At 37.6% G+C, this 18,685-nt stretch overlaps 2 protein-coding genes across 3 annotated transcripts in view; both read right to left on the reverse strand.

Moving 5' to 3' along the window:
- Positions 1–10,506, reverse strand: part of LOC139121338 (zinc finger protein 729-like) — a 30,449-nt gene extending 19,943 nt beyond the window's left edge. The window contains exons 1-2 of one of the 2 annotated variants that reach the window (XM_070686142.1): positions 10,209–10,506; positions 6,917–7,039 (exon numbers count right to left, since the gene is read on the reverse strand). In XM_070686142.1, coding sequence (XP_070542243.1) covers positions 6,917–7,039; positions 10,209–10,365 — 280 coding nt within the window. In that variant the 5' untranslated portion in view covers positions 10,366–10,506. Of the gene's footprint in view, positions 1–6,916; positions 7,040–7,290; positions 7,396–10,208 lie in introns of those variants that run through there. The other variant, XM_070686143.1, reaches the window with a different exon arrangement.
- Positions 10,507–12,866: 2,360 nt separating this feature from the next.
- LOC139121346 (phosphopantothenoylcysteine decarboxylase-like) lies at positions 12,867–17,694 on the reverse strand. Its single transcript, XM_070686163.1, has 5 exons — positions 17,315–17,694; positions 15,777–15,878; positions 15,328–15,456; positions 14,898–15,066; positions 12,867–14,613 (listed from the first exon to the last, which is right to left on the reverse strand). The coding sequence occupies exons 1-5, from the start codon at positions 17,441–17,443 to the stop codon at positions 14,552–14,554; spliced, it is 591 nt and encodes a 196-aa protein (XP_070542264.1). The 5' UTR covers positions 17,444–17,694; the 3' UTR covers positions 12,867–14,551.
- Positions 17,695–18,685: the final 991 nt, after the last annotated feature.

The raw sequence follows: 18,685 nt of genomic DNA on the forward strand, positions 1-18,685 counted from the left end.
CTGGCATTCCAAGAATCTGAGAGTAAGCCAATGCTACCAGACTGTTAGTCATACATGTGCTGGTGCCAGTTGCACTTAATAAATACTTAAAGGAACCTTGATGTAAATTACCTGTAATTACTCTCTTAGTAGGACATGAAAGTACTGTGGTTGGAAAGACAGGACCTGGATTTGCTTCAATGTCACCACTTAACATCAGAAGCTGCTTCAAATAATTGTTACATAAATAAATTTGAATGATCCAGCTCAGAGAAATGTACATGAAACTGGCCATTTTAAATTCCTGTTTGAAGTGTACACAATTGAAACCACCTATTGCAAGTCGGTACTGTTGCAGAGAGATGTCCATAATCCTTGGTTTATTGGAATCACAAAACGAGATATCCCTTTGAAGTTTGGTGCTGAAAGTATCACACAAAAAAATGTTCGAGAATTTGAGGTGGTTAGAATAGGAAGTGATCAACTGTGTAACAGGTTATGAATCTACAGATTCAGAAAAGGTTTGTTTAGCACAGTATCTTTAAAATATACTTTGGAAACTGAATTGTTTCAAAACCAGTAGTTTTTGTTTCAAATTAGTACAATTTCTAGTAACTTCAAGGGGAAATATTCTGCTACCAATAGTTCGCTATTGTAGACGTCCACTGATTAGTATACCTTTTAATTACAGTATATCAGTTATGTTCAAGTTCTGTAAATCGGTATTGTCTTTGTGATTTTAGTATCAGCTTCTGTATTGAATATTCCTGTAAGTATTCCGTATTTTGATTCTATAATGGCCTATGTTCAGGCTAGCAGCTAGGATGGTTATGCGTTCCAACCTCTGCTAAATTCCCAAACACACACTTCGATTGGGAGTACTCCGCACGAGTATATATCAGGTATGTTCAAGTTCTGTATATGGTATCGTATTTGTGCTTCTAGTATTAGCTTCCGTATTGAATATTCCTGTAAGTATTCCGTATTTTGATTCTATAGTGGCCTATATTCAGGCCAGCAGCTAGGATGGTTATGCGTTCCAACCTCTGCTCAATTCCCAAATTGGGAGTACTCCGCACGAGTACCGTTAGTGACCCAGACACTAACAAACTTCTTCTTTTGTATCTGAAAAAGAAATGAAAAGGGATTATTTCAGACATGTACATAATTACTGATGTACATATGTTGCACATGGCTTGTCACACATAATTCACGAAAATTGGAATACTTGATATACTTCATTAACAACTCTGATTTGTCAATGGTTCATTGTTTATGTTGTTAACACTTTTAGTACATGTATTGTGAATTGCAAAACTTCTCATCTGTCTGAGAGATACTTTGAAGTATCATAGACAATATCGGATTGAACTAATGTTACCAAATGTTACAATAAAAATACAAATTAGTGCCACACCATAACTTCTTTCTTCAAAGTGATGATGATACAATTCATTTTCATAAATCAAATTATTTATTATGAATAATTAATATTTGCGACAAAATACTCGTTTTGCTGTACTATAATACATTCAGAAAATGCCCTCAGAGGTCATTAATGTACTATGTAGCATCAAGTGGACTTCAGTCAATTTTCTGTATACGAACTATTATGTGATCGAAGAACTTCCAAGTGCTAGCAAACTTCAAAATATAAGTATATCACTAACTGTGTTTCATCATAATTTGTTCACAAAACTGGAGGAAGATTTAGAAACGCCACACCAAGCACGCATACTATGCACTGTGTTCCGGCGTGGCGAGAGGCCACAGCCGGGAACATGCACACATCGTACGCTGAGCTACCCTAATTCATATTTTTCCCCGTATAGTGATTTTGGAAATTGAATATTTCTTCGATTATGTACGGCTTTTTGTCACCAATGTCATCTTCATATCCCAAGTAAATACAATTCTGAATCTGGCAATTCTAAAACAGAACCATCATAAAAATGCCGAACGGAAAACGTGGGGGCCGTACAGGACGTACGTGACGTCACTGAAAACCCTAACCCTATATTTAGACAGCAGTTTTTGAAACGAGTTCTACATGTTTACGTTTACTCTACATGTATACACAGCATCGTTATTATTATTATTATAAATTATTATAGCAATTGCTGGGAAAAAATCGAAACACGGATGCCGAAACGTCTTGGCCTGCGGTCCCGAAACGACTCGGGGCCGGAAATGCAGCGGCCGAAACAACCAGTTAGTACCACGCCACATGTATCGCCATTTTGAGATCCACGGCCACGCACAATATCGTGTTAAGTTTCAGAAAACGTAGCGCGTTGCTTCCCAAGTTCGGCGATTGCAAAAATACTGCAAATGTGCACATCGTGGACATCATAAACTTAACAATAGTGCTAAAATGTTTTGCCAACATTATTCAAAATCAGACACGGCACTCTACACTGACAACTTGCACATTACATACACATGCACAATGCACATACACAAATGGCGTAGCAACACATCGTACGTGCCACATCGTGCTTTGTCACTTTCAGATAACGCCTTCTTTTATCGCCATAATCAAATTATCCATTACACACCAACCGTACACACATTAATGAATGATCCGTAACTATACGTACCTGGTGTTGATGGCGAATTGCGGCAAAAAATCGTAGACACATTGACGGCTCCGTGCATGAAAATGTCCACGCTCATAACGTAACGGCTTTATTGAAAACGGATTCACATTCGTACTACGATTCAGCAAATTTCATCGTTGCATTACAAGAAATTTCTCGGCATAAAAGGCGGCTGACATCTGTGTAGTTCATTTTTATTGAAAAAGTACAATCATAGACACTACAAAAAGGAACATTTCACACAACTGTGTCTAATATTTTTAACAGTTTTTGAACTGCCATGAAGAAAGTACCGTTAAGCAAATTTCAGATTCGGATTCAGGGTAATTTCGCTGCAAACTTCAAGGGCTCACTTTCATTCTTGCGGTCAATTTTTATTCAATAAAACAAAAACAACATGCAAAAGATTATGCAATTACTTACCACATTTTGCCCGGTAAAAGTACAGGATCTGTCATATTTTAACTCATGTTTTATTTATTAAAACACCATTAATACCATTAACACCATACATGGCTGTATGGCAGCCATATACAATCATATTGCAAAAATAATGTTATATCTAAATTATAGTTACAGTGTGTTGTTCTTGTGCCATGTTTGAAAGGAATTGGCCAAAAACTGTCTGAGTATTGGCTGTGTACATCAAATACAGGAAACAAAATGGCCGCCACACGGCCATATTGGATCGTATCACAAAACAAATCGACGTGCATATGTATGACATAAGGAGTAATCCTTGTACCAAGTTTGAATGAAATCGCTCCAGGCATCTCTGAGATATCTGCGTGAACGGACGGACGCACGGACGCACACACGCACGCACGGACGCACGCACGGACATGACCAAACCTATAAGTCCCCCCGGACGGTGTCCGTGGGGAATAATTATTCCCAAATAAAATATTCTACCATTACCACATATTTTTGTTTGTTTCATTTGTACCCTGTTTTCGTTATTGCAGGTCCATTCGGACGCTATAGTAATGGATGCATGTGCGCCATACACTTCGGAGGAGTACAGCCCAACTGGGCTGCGGCTGCTGCAGAAGCATTAGCAGGAGCCCAAGCCAAAGTGGTACAAATGTACCTGCACCCTACTAAAAACAGCACAACTAACCTGTTAATAAACAGTTGTTAACACTAATGAGCGAAATCTGCACTGAACTGGCTAAACTACCTACACGTTTTCCTTAAATGGCGCGGCTAAGTCGTTAACACTACGTCAAAGACATACACAATGTGCGACTCTTCCCAGTGTTGAATCTAGGATCTTAGGATTGGGGGACATTTGGGCCCACTGCCTTAAATTTTGGGGGACATTTTCAAAATTTGGGGGCTATTTTTTGGCAGCAAATTTGCATATTAATCTGCATATTAAATTAGCATTTATTTAAAATAAGTCTATGAAGTCTTTGTACATCTATTCAAGAATATAATTGTTTTGAATAAAGTATCACAAATTCACTCACATTCATAGAAAAGATGCAGCACATTCTGTTAGTCTCAAGAGATAATTCTTTCAGTATTATGCAAAAATACAATTGACAATTTCCCCACAGTGAGAAAAGTAAGTTCATTTGTCATTTCACAGCTCTCATTGATAGAGCAGGACTTTTTTTAATGACTAAGTAGTCTCGATCTCTGCAGCAGTAAGTTCCCATAGACATAAAAGGGTAACCTAGGGAGTCTAGAGTGATGACGCTTTGTCCTAAGCAAGTTTGGAAAATGGCCGACACCATGTGCTGCATCGAGGCAAAACAAACACAGCACAACGTCCCGACTCTGACAATGCAAGCCGTGCAAGTATTAGTAAATGCATTCTTACTGAAGAACTTGACATATGACCCGTCTGGTATAAGATCTGAATAGATATTCACTGTTGTTCTCGCTAGATCGAATTTCTTGGCAAGCCATGCATGCGTGACCGTGGCATAACGACTTTGACAAACAACATGAACCAAGCTACGTCTAGTATCTCGATCCATGTGGACACATGAAATGTTTCAGAAAATTTTGGAATTTGGTTTGATTTCCGCTTGATCAAGAACATGTTTTTTCTTTTTGAATGGAATAGGTGTGTTGGCTACATTTTTCAAAAACCTTTCTGTGTGAGAGTTAGTTTGAAATTACTCCCGTACGTGAATTTTTTTTCTCGTCACGGCTGTCAGTCAGTACATTCACAAACAAGTTTTATTGACAATGTAACAAACGCAAATGTCATTTCAAAACGGACGTGTGCTGCTAAAGTATTTATAAATGAAATCATTGGTAACATTCTAGCAAAATATAGCAAATCATCACGCAAAGTGGTTACGTTTAACAATGAAAGAAAACACACGTTGACCTATCTACAGACCCCCCCCCCCCCCTCATTGTGAGTGCGCCCAAAGTGACGCACTGGGTAGATTTCAGAGCGGGATTTTTTGCTGAAACGCGTCAATCCCGCGATGGCGCGCTCTAGATTCAACACTGCTTCCCAGTCGTTGAAAGTATGTGGCTAAGTGACACTACCCTTGGGAAACAGGACAGGTTTGAGGGTGCTGTCTCACCTCTAGCACTTCCCCTTGGGTCACATATTAACCAACAAGCGATATGATGTTTGCGCAGAGCGGACTTGTGCAATGCCGAACGAGCTTTGCTAAAGTAAGCATTAATCGGCGATAAAATTACGCGTCCCCAGGGCAAACAAAGCCCAAGACCTCGTATTTTTTGTGCACTAACCCATTAAGGTAGCGGTAAAGGCTATTTTGCACCAATTCTTTTCTCTCTCAGAGTTAATGTCAAGTTTTAAGTGTTAGAATCAAGATATTTAGTTCAAATTTCAGGATAACTCCCTTAGTTAATACTTTCTTCAAAGTATAAAAAATTGTATATTTGTAGCCATGATTTTGAAATATGACACCAATAAATATTAAAATTTAATTTTTCATATTTTTTTACATATTTGAATTTAATAATAATTGGATAGTATTAATATTACCAAATTAGTTATAAATATGTTGACACTATTAATTGTAAGATTTGTACGGCAGGATTTGTAAATAAAATTTGTTTTTATGATTTTACATGGGTTTACATATCAAAAAATTATTAAAAATTCTTTCAAATTTCAAAATGTGATTTTTCAAAAAGTACTTCAAATACAGGAAAATTGTGCCGTACAAATCTTATCTGTAACCTTGTTAATAGGCTGTAAAAATTCCATGTCCATATCTCATTTCAAAGGTTGGATTAAATTGGTATAAAATTATGTAGGAAAACTTATTCTGTCAAAAATGTTGAAAACAAGCCATATTTGCACCCCTCTTTTGAAGTCACAGAGCAGTCTTTTTGGTTAATCTCACTTTTGACACCTCTTTGACACTCAAAGAATCTAAAAATGCATTTACAGTAGCAGTCACGCATTCTGAATGCAAGCACTGCCTTGTCAAACTTTCCTGAAAAACAGTAAAAAATGACTTTCCCTTTTCAAACATTTTTTTAAAAGCTAGGGGACCTCCACCATAGTTAATACACTAAGGACTCCCAAACTTCCTCTTATTTGGTCAGTTTTTCAGAAGTTTCAACTATAAATCTGTAATGCCTATGACCCCAAATGTCTAGTTTTTTTATTCCACAGAGAATGTTGACTACTTTTATGTTTTAATAGTTTTATTGAAGTTTATAACTGACGCTCTAGCCTTTACCTCTACCTTAATAGATGCCCCTGAATATGGGCATGTGAAAATTATGGAAGTCTAACACATGCAAAGAGCTGTTTTTGTATCCCGAAAATGTGCTATTAAATTGCCAAATGCCTGGTAGAATAGCCTGCATCAGAGGCAATCTTTTGCAGGCATCTAGAACGGGGCCAGTTTCTAATGACTTGGCAGGATAGTTTGCAACAAGCCCAGCATGTAAAGGATTAAATCTGAAATCTGCACTGCATATGTTTATGCTTCTGACTCGTTCTTCTTTTTACGGTATCCTGATATTTTTTTAAAGTCATGGACGGGTAAAATGAAAGGATTGCATTCCTCGTTGCCGCTTCCTCTCTTGTCCATTTTAGGACATTTTTGAACATGTTGCCAAATCAGCTATAAATGACTTGGTGCTCAATCTGAGTGATTGTATTTGTGTTCCATCATCTCATGTTGTCTACATCGACTTTGTAACATACGTACTTGGCTGTGACAAGTCAATGATGTCATTTATTGATGAAATTTACCACTTTGTACACAAAACAAAAGAATTCACAAGTCTTACCCTGTATGTGGTCTTACCAAGAAAATCCTAGGAATAATTTTGATATTTTTCTTTCTTTTCCAATACGCTGTTACAAAGAAAACCCTTACCTTTATCCTTTACCGTGCCATTTTGAAGTCTCTTGACAACTGCCTCTGTTGAATGTTTGAACTTCTGCACGATGTAACCACCTTTCATGGCTAGTTGCACCTGCCCCAAGACTTGCCGACATTCTGATGGAAACAAGAAGACACTGATTAAGCATGATATAATTGATCAAGACCAGGGCTACTAGTAGTGTCTTAGTGTCTAAGGCTGACAATCCTCATAGCTTTGTGCAAACTATAATTTTTCACAACCCAGACTTTTGGGTTAGGCATTTTAACCTGCAACAATTCTGTAGTGGGCTGACTGTAGTATGTGCACGACTCTACTGCTACAAAGTACAAAGCCCACACTAGGCAACCAGAAATTTTCAATCAACCTTCTGATATACTGCATCCTGTCATTTCAGGGTTGTGACCCATTTTGGATCTGATCCTATGCTTGGGTATGCAAGAAACAGCAGCCGATACTCCAATCGTACTGTGAAATATCCTCTGCAAATAGAAATTAACGACTGAATTGGTCAAATTATCAGCAAAGAATCAAAATGTGGGTTTGCAGCCCCTAGTCTGTGGGCACATACATACCAAAACAGAATAAACTAAAGGAATAATGAGAATGACAAAGTGAATAAGGTCTGAAACTTAAGGTACTGGAGGTCAACTTTAGGAACAGGCTTAGCAGAGGAATGTTTCAACTCAGTCCCTCTTAGTTTGAGCAGGTCTGCCAATATGTAACAGTTCATGATCAATGACAGGAAATGACTCATAAGCTGTTTCAGTTACTGCCACCACTCCTACACATAATAGGTACACTGCATACAAATAGGTTAGAGAGATCATAGAAGCTCTGATTCAGATGTTTAGGCTGTTTCAGTTTATACCACCATTCCTGCACATTTGCAGGATTTCCCCTTTTTCTTACCTCATTTGCATATTTTTGACACTGACATGTTCATTTGAACAATGTCACATCTCAACCCCTGGGCCTACCTGTAAATCAAATACTACGATGGTAGGTGTGGCAGTTTGGGAGCTTTTGTGTCGGATGGATATACATCCGTACATATATACAGACATACAAACGCCACCAACTCACCATATAAGCTGTTTTTGGTATTTATATATATACATACCAAATATGAGCTAAAAATTAATCGACTATCACGTTTGTGGTGAGGTGATCACGAAATAGTGGTACTGTTAACAGTTTCAGGTTTAGTTCTAAACAATGCTGTTTGCACACAACATCACACACGGTAGCTTGAACTGTGGACCAATTTTATTAGTGTTTCATGCGAAGCTGTTTTTGCAGCTTGTACTCACGTCGCGATTGTCTCTGAGCTAAATATTCATTGTTACACTGGTAGTCTCCTACTAAGATGTATTTTTGTTGTTCTACTCTTGCAAGCGTATTTTTCAAACGCGTAATCTAAAAATGTGGACAAATATTTATTTTTGCACGTTAATGAGAGAACAATGAAATCAATTGTAAACAGCTCTATTGTAGCAATGTACCAGCACTCTGGCAGGCTAGTGCGTTGATCGTAGGGTCAACACTGATGGCCTTGGCCAGTTTGTAAATTTAAACTGCTACTGCGATAAAAGTTATAATATAGATAATGTGTAATAGCACTGATCGTGAATGACGCCATTTTTCTCTCTCATTAATATGCATATATTTGTCAGCATTTTCTGCATAAATGATGAAAATAAAACGCCTGATAGTGTTACAATGGCTACTAAAGTCACAGTCACACTATTAGACCCTCTTCATAAGTCTAGCGCCCTCCTGTGACCACTGTAAATTTGAAGTCAAAGCTAGCTACTGGGGAAAACCCTCGGCACTGGACCCTCCGGTTTTCCCCAGTGGCCTCACTTTGACTTCAAATTCACAGTGGTCACAGGAGGGCGCTAGACTTATGAAAAGTGTCTAGATTCGTGTGATTTCGTGGCTCAAACAACAAGCTGCAACAACAGCATGCAGCAATATAATTTGTCTGAATTTTAGACAGCGTTGTCCTAATCACGGTTTGGTGGAGGGACTGTGTCCTAATGTCACGCTCATGCACCTATATTTAGTCACAAACCTGAAATCGTGATCAACGCTTTAAGACTTAAGGGGCCGTGGATAATTAAAACGTGCACACGGTAAACGAAACTAAGTGCGTCTGTCCTCAGCCCCCTCCAATACACGAAAGTTTGGAAGTGCAAAAATTAAACCAAGCCTCATTCTGTATCTGCATCCAACAATCAGTAAATACTTCGCTTATGAAATCACGCATACTCTACCGACCGTCTCCCCCCCCACCACATACCCCCTCTAAAATCAATCTCTGTTCAGCGCCAACTCAACAATGACGCAACCAATAGAATTAAATGAAACTGTGTATCCAAAATATTGTTACATTATTTTACTCGTGCACTGATCATCATGTGTATGTCAGAAGAATGCTGGTAGATCGCCGGTGCAGTACTGGTCTGGTACATGCCAAACAATATAGCACAATATTTTGTGATACAGAAAAACGTGTAGTGAGATGTTGCGATAGGAAAACTTGTAGTGCGATTTTGGCGCACTACATTTGAAATACAGCAAAACCCCCCTCCCCTAAACACAGAAGTTTTATTACTGTGCACATGTTTTAATTATCCACGGCCCCTACAGCATATGTAGTGAGCTAAAAATAGTGCATATGCGCAGGACACACTAAGTGAAATGGATGCATACACTTTCTTTCATTCCGACAGACAATGCATCATGTTAATTGTTATGTAAAGAAATTAATTAAGAGGTTAGGCATGCGTAGTCTCTGTTTGTATGGATGTATGTGCACAGGACAGGCTTGGTGAAACGTTCACTTTAATTTTGATTGAACACAGAGCATGTTGTTCTCTGAAGGTATTGCTACATTGTGTACTTTGGTGTTGTTCAATTTGCATAATTTATGTATTTGTAGAGAGAACCTCATTCGTTAGATTCATGTGCCTTGAAAAGATAGGAGGAAAGGGGGTGCATGTCTTGGCTGCTAGCTTACACACATAGTTTTGGCTGCTAGGTTTGGCTGCTAGCTTCAACGGAGTCAGTGAGTTGGCCATTTCGCATTTGCGTGAACGCGGGAAGAACCCACAATGCAACATGGCGGCCTTCACATAATATCTTTGCACGCCCTCATTTATTTACGGACCTAGTATCGAAAGCGTAAGAGCAGGGTTACCGAACTTAACGAACACAATGAAGAAACACACGAAAATACTACACAGTCATCTAAGTAAGTAGGGTAACTCATGCACCTACCGTGGGCATTGAGGAAAGCCTGGGTACTTCCTGTATGATTTTTATCATCGATTGGTGTGTGGAGGTATCCCCTCATTACTTCGTCATTTGAATTCAATACAAGCCTGAAACCTCTCGGTTTCGAGATTGCTAATGAACCTACGTCTGACAACGCCATACTATCGCGGTACAGAGTAGAACTACGGCAGGCCGCATTAGATTTCCTTGATTTGGAAGGGCAGCGACAGTAGCGGGAAAGGAATCCTGGCGATAAACCTTGAGCGAACAAACAGAAGACACGTTCTGGAGAGAGCGCCGCCACGCGCCCAACTTTTGTGCCGGAGAGGGAATATTGACCCTTCCTTGTTGTACAGATTAGGCGTTTCCGGTAATTTTGGGAAACGAAAACTAAAATTTAACATGTCAAAGTACTCGCACTAAAATGATACTTTGAAACAAATCTGCGGTTCAGATATGTATGACCACTGCACACCAAAGTCAAGGTAAACAAACAAAGAAAGAAAAAAACAAACAAAAAACAAATACAAACCCAAAAACACAAACTAACAAAGATAACGCAAACCCCCTAAAAACACAAAACTACAAAAATCAAAAATAAATAAACAAGTAAATAAATTGTAAGCAAATAAATAATTATAAGATAAATGATTAAGAATTAAAATGATTGACTGAACAATAATCATAACAATAATTGATTGAGCAACACATGTGACATATTTATGATGCAATATCAGTATCACTACTCACTTAACTCCTATCTTGCAACCTGATAAAATTATATCATTGTAAAACAATCATAAATTTTGGTTTATATCGCAAAACCAATTGACAGGCAGCTGTGTTAGAGTGTATTATCTTTGTGCAGTTTCAGAAGATGTGGTTGAGTGACGTCATATGTAATAACTTCAAACAGACTTTCCCGGGTCTTTGTAAGTTTATATCCTTTTTGAATCAATTCTCAAAAAAATGTCAAAGTTTTTATTGCATCAGTGGACTACCACCTACACATGACTTGGTTGCAAAACTCAGGAGGTCAAGGACCTGAAAAAAAGAGAGATATGAAAAATAATATTCAGAGTTTTGAAGTGATTTTTCAGCAGTGAGATGAGTAGCCTATTGTAGACATAAGTTTGCACAATGTATAGAAAATGTGAACAGTAGAACAACCTCAACAAATACCAACTCGTCGCAAGAACAGAAGTTTGAAAGGTTGTTGAAGGAATCTGAGAACTTTATTAACATTATTTCAGTGTTATGTCCAAAATACAGAACTTATCGAGATATTCTATTTTCATCCACAAGTTTGTATAATCCTGGCTTTCTTGATTTGAATGACAGAGAAAAGTTCATGTATATCTTTACTCACAAAGATAAACTACCTCTGGCCAAATTTATTTCTTGTAATAGTTCCTCCCCCTGCAGCAGCTACATCCAGTGTTTGTTGAAGTCTGCATCTTTGAATTTTGTAATTTTTGCCTTACCACACAGCCTGATTGTGTTGTTGAGCTGTAAAGTAATCTCTATGACAATCTCACATGTAAAGTCAAAAAATTTTTGAGAAAGATTTGCTGTAGATTTCCTGACTGTTGATTAAGCGATGAACATTTGATCGGATCTTGGAAATTGTTTTGAGCAGTACTCCAAATATTCACTTTGTGAGGATAATCAATTAAAGGTATACGGTCACCTGTTCCTATTTTGCCACAGTTACCATGGTAAGAGAAAATCTAACCAATTACAGATTTTAAGCGGGTGGCCGCTTTTTAAAACACTGCTCTCACAAGAGCATTTTGAATACCATGGAACACCCCTGTGACCATATATGGGCATATTCAGATTACAGAATGTGCCTCAGTGACAGATATTCTGACTCTCACACTTTTACAATACTTTGTTTGGCTACCACTTGTGGGAACTCATTTTGAAGTGTATGAAATAAATAAAGCTCCCACCACCTTAATTTTGCAAAAAATAAAAAAAATGTATTTTTTTCCTTGGAGTTGACACAGGGATGGCAGCCATTTTGAATTTCAAGTGTTGGTCAAAATATTGCATATTGGTTTCACATACCCAATTTTGAAAGGTGGCCAATGCTTTTTTCTTGAGCAAAAGTTTTAAGCATTATAATTTTGAGGCACATACTACATTTAATGGAATAGAATTTACAATTTATTTGTATGTATAGAAGTGAATTGCTGGACAGTAAAATTGTTTACAAAATTTCACTGACAGGGTGTGAAACTTAATTTCCTTTCAACATAGTGAACCATGTTGCATCGCAAGAGCTTTTCTTTGCATGAATACTTTTGAACCTTGGATGCCCTTTAACTACCACCCACCTCTATCACTCCAATCCTATTTGCAGGAAAAGTCACCCAGCTTGATGTATTCCATTTTGAACAAAACCCTCCCCTTCTTAGACAAAGATAAGATTGAAGTATGGGATGGTCATTAGTCATTGGCCGTTCTCAAAGACAGGTGTGGAACTCTGAGATAAGTCAGCCATTTTGATTTCAAATATCCATAAATCTTGTGTAATTTGTTTCTCTAGTACCAAAATTTGCAGGTTGACCCTAGATTTTTATTCTTGATTATGAAAGAGAATAGTTCAAATATTCCTTGAGAAAAGTTTGAGTGAACACTTTTAAAATAAAACTTCAGAAATTCAGAATTTATTTATATTTATTTTAAATTCAAATATGTACACTTTGACTGATCAAGATATAAATTTGGTCTGCTTAACAATAGGCTTGAGCCAACATTGTGGTATACTAAAGATTTTTGTCGAATAATAAATTATATTATGACATACCATCAAAGGTCATCAAAAAGAAAGGAAAATACCGCAATTATACGGTGTCACTCAAATTTGATCAGAATTGGTATATACCAGTATGGGTTACAAATGATCAACAATAAATGTTGTTTCTATCTGTTCAGTGGAGGAAAATTCTACGTCGATGTTATGACAATAATTTCTGCACAGTACAACCTGAAAAACAACAAGAAATATTTAAACCAGAAAAACAAGAATGACAAAAGTAATTAAGGTCTGAAACTTTAGGTACTGGAGGTCAACTTTAGCAACATGCATAGCAGAAACAAGCCCCTCTTAGTTTGAGTATAGACAGTCTTCCCCCCTCTACTGTCTATGGTTTCAGCAGGTCTGTTAATATGTAACAGTTCATAAACAATGACAGGAAATGACTCAAGATCAGTGGAGTTGGCCTGTTTCTTACTGGCATGCCATCACTCCTGCACATTTGCAGGATTTCACTTTTTCTTACCTCATCTGCACATTTTTGACACTGATGTGTTCATTTGAACAAATTCACATCTCAACCCCTGCATCTACCTGTACACCAAATACTGAGATGGTAGCTCTGGCGGTATGGGAGCCTTTGTGTGTGACGGACATACATCTGCACATACATACCCACAAATATACAGACATACAGACGCCACCGACTCATCATATAAGCTCTTTTTGGTATTTATATACAAAACCAAATATGAGCTAAAAACAGGACATATTTCAAAGTACACATGAGTTACATCTTCTGGATGGTTCACAAAAAGGAAGTATAGTTTTGTTTTGGTGATAATTAGTATACATGAGTCATTACAACAGCAACGCATATGTGGAATCTTAAGTTGGTGCTTGTGCACAGTGCATACATGAGGTGTAAATTTGTCAATTTGCATCCGCAATTTCTTCCTAACGTTTCAGACATACAAAGATGACCTTCATCAGAGGCTACAGAAAGACAAATGATACAAATGCATAGAAATTAGAGTCAGAAAAATTGAAATGACACCTTAGAATCTGCTGCAGCTAATCAGTTATTCATTTCAACAATTTTGTGTAGTATCTTGGAAAGAATGAAAAATTTTTGTTCATAGCAGAGTGAACTTGTCAACTATTTATCGCATCTCCTGCTTTTTCCTGAAAGTAAAGCTAACAAAATGAATGCTAGTATCTAAATGTTGATCCATTTACAATAATGCTTGATACAGGTAGATATGTATGGATGGTCTTACATGTGGACAACAAGCTTTGCTAGACTGCTCTCAGTCTATAGCCACTGATGAAGGACAGTGTGTCTCATGTAGGGCAGTTGGTCATACACTTTAAAATCTGCAGCCATGTTAATACAGATACTATTTCTCAGCTCCACAGAAATGCCTGAAGTCATGATATTATTATTTTGTATGACCACAGTGTGGTTGAACTAAACTTCGTCAGTGAAAAGATTAAACAGAGATAATGCTATTCAGTCATGCCTTCAGTCACGTGATTGATGATCAGCAACCAATGTAAGAGACATGACGGGACCTGTCAATCATGAAATGGCTTCCTTGACAGCTGTTACTATTGTGGACACCTCAGCCATAGCTCCATAGCCTGTAAATTGGTAAAAAGAGTTGAAATTTATCAGCTTTCAACAGTGTATAACTGTTAACTAATTATTACATTTCAAACAGTTCTGCTCAACAATAAAACTCCTGAAAATGCATTTGGTGAAACAAAGCAAATGAAAGACTTGCACTCCATTTTGCAGCTCAGAATCAGAATAACAACAAGCTATGATAAACAGCAGTTTCTAATTTCAATATCACATCATCACTTAGCTAAAACAGAAAAAAGATTAAAATGAAAAAGACTTCTTGAGTGGCATCAATGCTTACCTATATCACCACATGCTAATTTCTTTTCTATACAAGGCACTTCAAGGTAGCCGAATTCTTTCAATGTTGTGACTTGTCTTGAAGTCAGAGGATGTTCCCACATATTTGTGTTCATGGCAGGACAAAACAGCAGAGGCTTCTTGAGGTCCCATGCTCTCACTGTACATGTCTATTAGTACAAAACAAAACAAAAATAATGCTAATCACTGTGTGAATAATGTTTTGTACATAAACATTAACTGACACAAGTTTTATACACTTGATAACACTTAAATTAAACATGTGAAATGGCTTAGGACAAAACGGCTGCATCTCATAAATTAAGAATAGACACAAGTTTTGAGATTATATTACAAGGCCCCAGCCAACAAAACATATATGAATACAATAATTTATCCAGTTAAATCCTGATATGTTTCAAATTACTTACTAACAAATTGTCACAAATTCCATGGGAAATTTTTGCCAGTGTGTTGGCATCCAGAGGTGCAATAACAAGAACATCAGCCCATCTTCTCAACTCTACATGCAATACTGGATCTTCCATCTTCTGCCAAGTCTTGTTATATTGAAGATAAAAGAAAATAAAAGTTCATTAATAACATGCCTGACTGGTGTTTTGTTGAATAAATACTGCAAGACAGGTGAGGGCCTACACTAAATGTTCACATTAAAATGTCATAACACACCAGGAAATAGTTAGACTTCATTGAATCCTAGCTGTCACATAACAAGTACTTTAAAAAGTTCCTGTACTAACTACAATACAATAAATTAAAGTTTTATCAGTTTTTCCTATAAATTGTATCTGACCTATTTTCCTAAAACAAATGGCATTGTGTATGCTTCTGAGATAACTTAAAAAATTTTCCAACATACTTGCCATTCTTCAGCATCAGTGTGAACTTTAACCTTTTCTGGAAGTGAGGTCACATCAAAGAACTTCTGGGAATACTCTGTGGCTACTATCTCGATTTCAACCTGACCATGGGGGAAAAAATAAAACAAGGAAACAAAATTATTTTAGAACATATTCACATCTCAAAAATGAAGTATTTCTTACACAATTTGCAGAATTGTGTTGACTCGTAATATTTGAAGGTGGGGCCTTATAAGCCCCGGAACACACTGACTTAGACCTAGACACTGACCTGGTACCCAAATACCTGCTGCCATGCATTCAAAGAGTGCCTGTGCTCGTGAATGTTCATCATACCACCCAATCCTGCACGCTGCACCAGTCCAGCACCTCAAAGTCAGCTCGCTGGAAGGCCAGCAATATTCTGTTATTGACTGAAGGTCTGTGTATGTCTTACTACAGATTTTTCTTCAGAGTGAGTAAATGAACCCCACTTGAAGGGATTAAGAGCAGATTGGGCAGATTCCTATTGAAGATCAACATGTCTGTTATTAAATATTGGTGTAGGTTAAATAGTTTGCCAGGAGATCATATTCTGAAAAAAGGCGCTCGAGTAAACATAGATATGAATTCTCGTTGGGCAAATTTTATTCTTTGAAAGTCAGCTTCACAATCATATGAATTTTTTCCCAGTTTAAACAAGAAACCAAAAAGGGAGATATCAAGCAAGTATTTGAATACTTGGAAGGAGAATATGTCAAGTGATACAAGGAAAAGTGGAGGTTGTAACAAATTTCATACATACAGAACTTTTAAGACTGGATTGTATTGTGAAAAATACCTGAACAATTTGTCAAATTTTACTCTTCGCAGAGCTTTATCAATATTTAGATTGAGTGATCACAGTTTAAGTATTAAATTGGGTAGGAAAAGTAAGCCAAAATTACCTTTGAAAAACAGACTTTGTCTCAGATGTGATAGCAACGAAATAGATGCTGAGTTTCATTTGTTATTCTCATGTAAAAAGGTATCATGAGTTTTATTGTTTCAGAAAAGGAGTAGATTACTCCACGGCACCATTTCACAAGTGGTACAGCCACTAACTGATGACGTCAAATCGCACTGTGTCATAATTACAAGGCGTCTGTGTTTTGTGTACGGCGATTTGACGTCATCAGTTTGTGGCTATACCACTTGTAAAATGATGCCAACTCCACTTGTTCCATACAGGAAAAGACCCTTAAAAGGGTTAAGGAATATAATTTCTAGATCTTGCTATATTCTTAAAGAACACTGATTTGTGCTGACTCTCCAGTTCAGTAGCCTTCCCACTGTTTAACAGTTTGTTTATTGTACAACTTGTACAATAAACAAACTGTTGTCCTTTTGAAAGTGTTCAGTTTTGTACTTTGCCCAATTTTGGAATGTACCACACCACGCTCTCTGCTTTAGTGTGAGTTGAGTAACTGTATAATGAAGAATGATTGATATTCCGTTCTGTGCAAAATGACTGCAATTGACTGTCATGAGAAGCACTGTAGAGTCAATCTATGCTTACAGATGATATCCTTAGGAATAACTCTTCAATAATCCTGGGTACTTTAATCGAAGCAACGCTCCCTGTACACCCAAGCAGTACGCGTTTCCTAGTACTGCTCTCCTTTTGCTCTCTGTCGTCTGCCATCATCACTCAGGGTCAGTAGGTGAGGGTGCCTGACATCATCAACACATCAAAACGAGGTTGCGTTTGTGATTGACCTGATTACATCACCACCACGAAGCATTGGTCCGGCAGCACAGCGCTTGACAAAAACCAAACCTACACAGTTCTTGGTACATATTTGGTGTAGTTGTATAGTGTTACCATTTTATTTCGACAGCAGGGTTACCGTTGGGTTTCCTGCATACGCTGTCCATCGTCGTTGTTTAGTGTGTTTACATTCTCCTCACATGGTCGAAGGTGGCGCTGTTTTAGAAAAACAAGCGGCCTTGGCTTACTCGCGGGCGGGCATGACGATTGACGGGCGGGCGCGAGTGGGACTACAGACAACAAGGAAAGGAAACTTGCGTACATGAAAAATAAACCTACGATGTTCGTGCAAAAAATGTTTCGTTTTTGGAAGCGGTACTTTGGCGGGTGGGCCATTTTTTTTCAGTGGGCAAAGGGATTTTTACTCCTTTTCCAAAGAGAGCACTTTCGGGAGCACTTTATCGGTCTCCCCTTGGCTATTACGACTGCTCAGTCAAATTCAAAATTCAATCAATCAATCTTTATTATGTTAACCTCACACTAGCAGAGAGTGTGGTATCGTACATTCCAAAATTGGACAAAATACAAAACAGAACACTTTCAAGAGGACAACAAAGTATCCAAGTTGTACAATAAGCAAACTGTTTACAGTGGGAAGGCTACTGTAGTGTCAGCCTAAATCAGTGATCTTCAAGAATATAGCAAGATCTAGAAAATTGTACTCCATAGCCCTTTTAAGGGCCGTTTCTTTTTGTGTGACACCGGAAAAAGTGGAGCAATCTATTCCACTTTCTTGTAACAATAAAACTCGTTCAGAGATAAATTGTTTACATGAGAATAATCGATGAAACTCCTTATCTATTTCGTTGCTATCACATCTAAGACAAAGTCTATCTTTCAAAGGCAATTTCGGCTTACTTTTCCTACCCAATGCAATATTTAAACTGTGATCACTCCATCTAAATTTCGATAAAGCTCTGCGAAAAGTAAAATTTGACAAATCGTTCAAGTATTTTTCAAAATAGAATCCGGTCTTGAAAGTTCTATATGTACGAAATTTATTACCACCTCCGTTTTTTCTTGTATCGTTTGATATATTCTCTCCCCAAGAATTCAAATGCTCGCTTGATATCTTCCTTTTTAATTTCTTGTTTAACTGGGCATATGATGTCACTCTTA

The sequence above is a fragment of the Ptychodera flava genome, chromosome 21 (genome assembly GCF_041260155.1).
Source record: "Ptychodera flava strain L36383 chromosome 21, AS_Pfla_20210202, whole genome shotgun sequence".
In the NCBI taxonomy this organism is placed as follows: Eukaryota; Metazoa; Hemichordata; class Enteropneusta; family Ptychoderidae; genus Ptychodera; species Ptychodera flava.

What these genes read in the sequence shown, in the direction of transcription:
- LOC139121346 (XM_070686163.1), bottom strand. Translation starts at nt 17,443, where the DNA reads ATGATGGCAGACGACAGAGAGCAAAAGGAGAGCAGTACTAGGAAACGC. An exon ending in GAATTTGTGACAATTTGTTA is followed by an intron (nt 15,067 to 15,327) that starts GTAAGTAATTTG and finishes TTGTACTAATAG; the next exon opens with ACATGTACAGTGAGAGCATG. An exon ending in ATTAGCATGTGGTGATATAG is followed by an intron (nt 14,614 to 14,897) that starts GTAAGCATTGAT and finishes ACCAATTTACAG; the next exon opens with GCTATGGAGCTATGGCTGAG.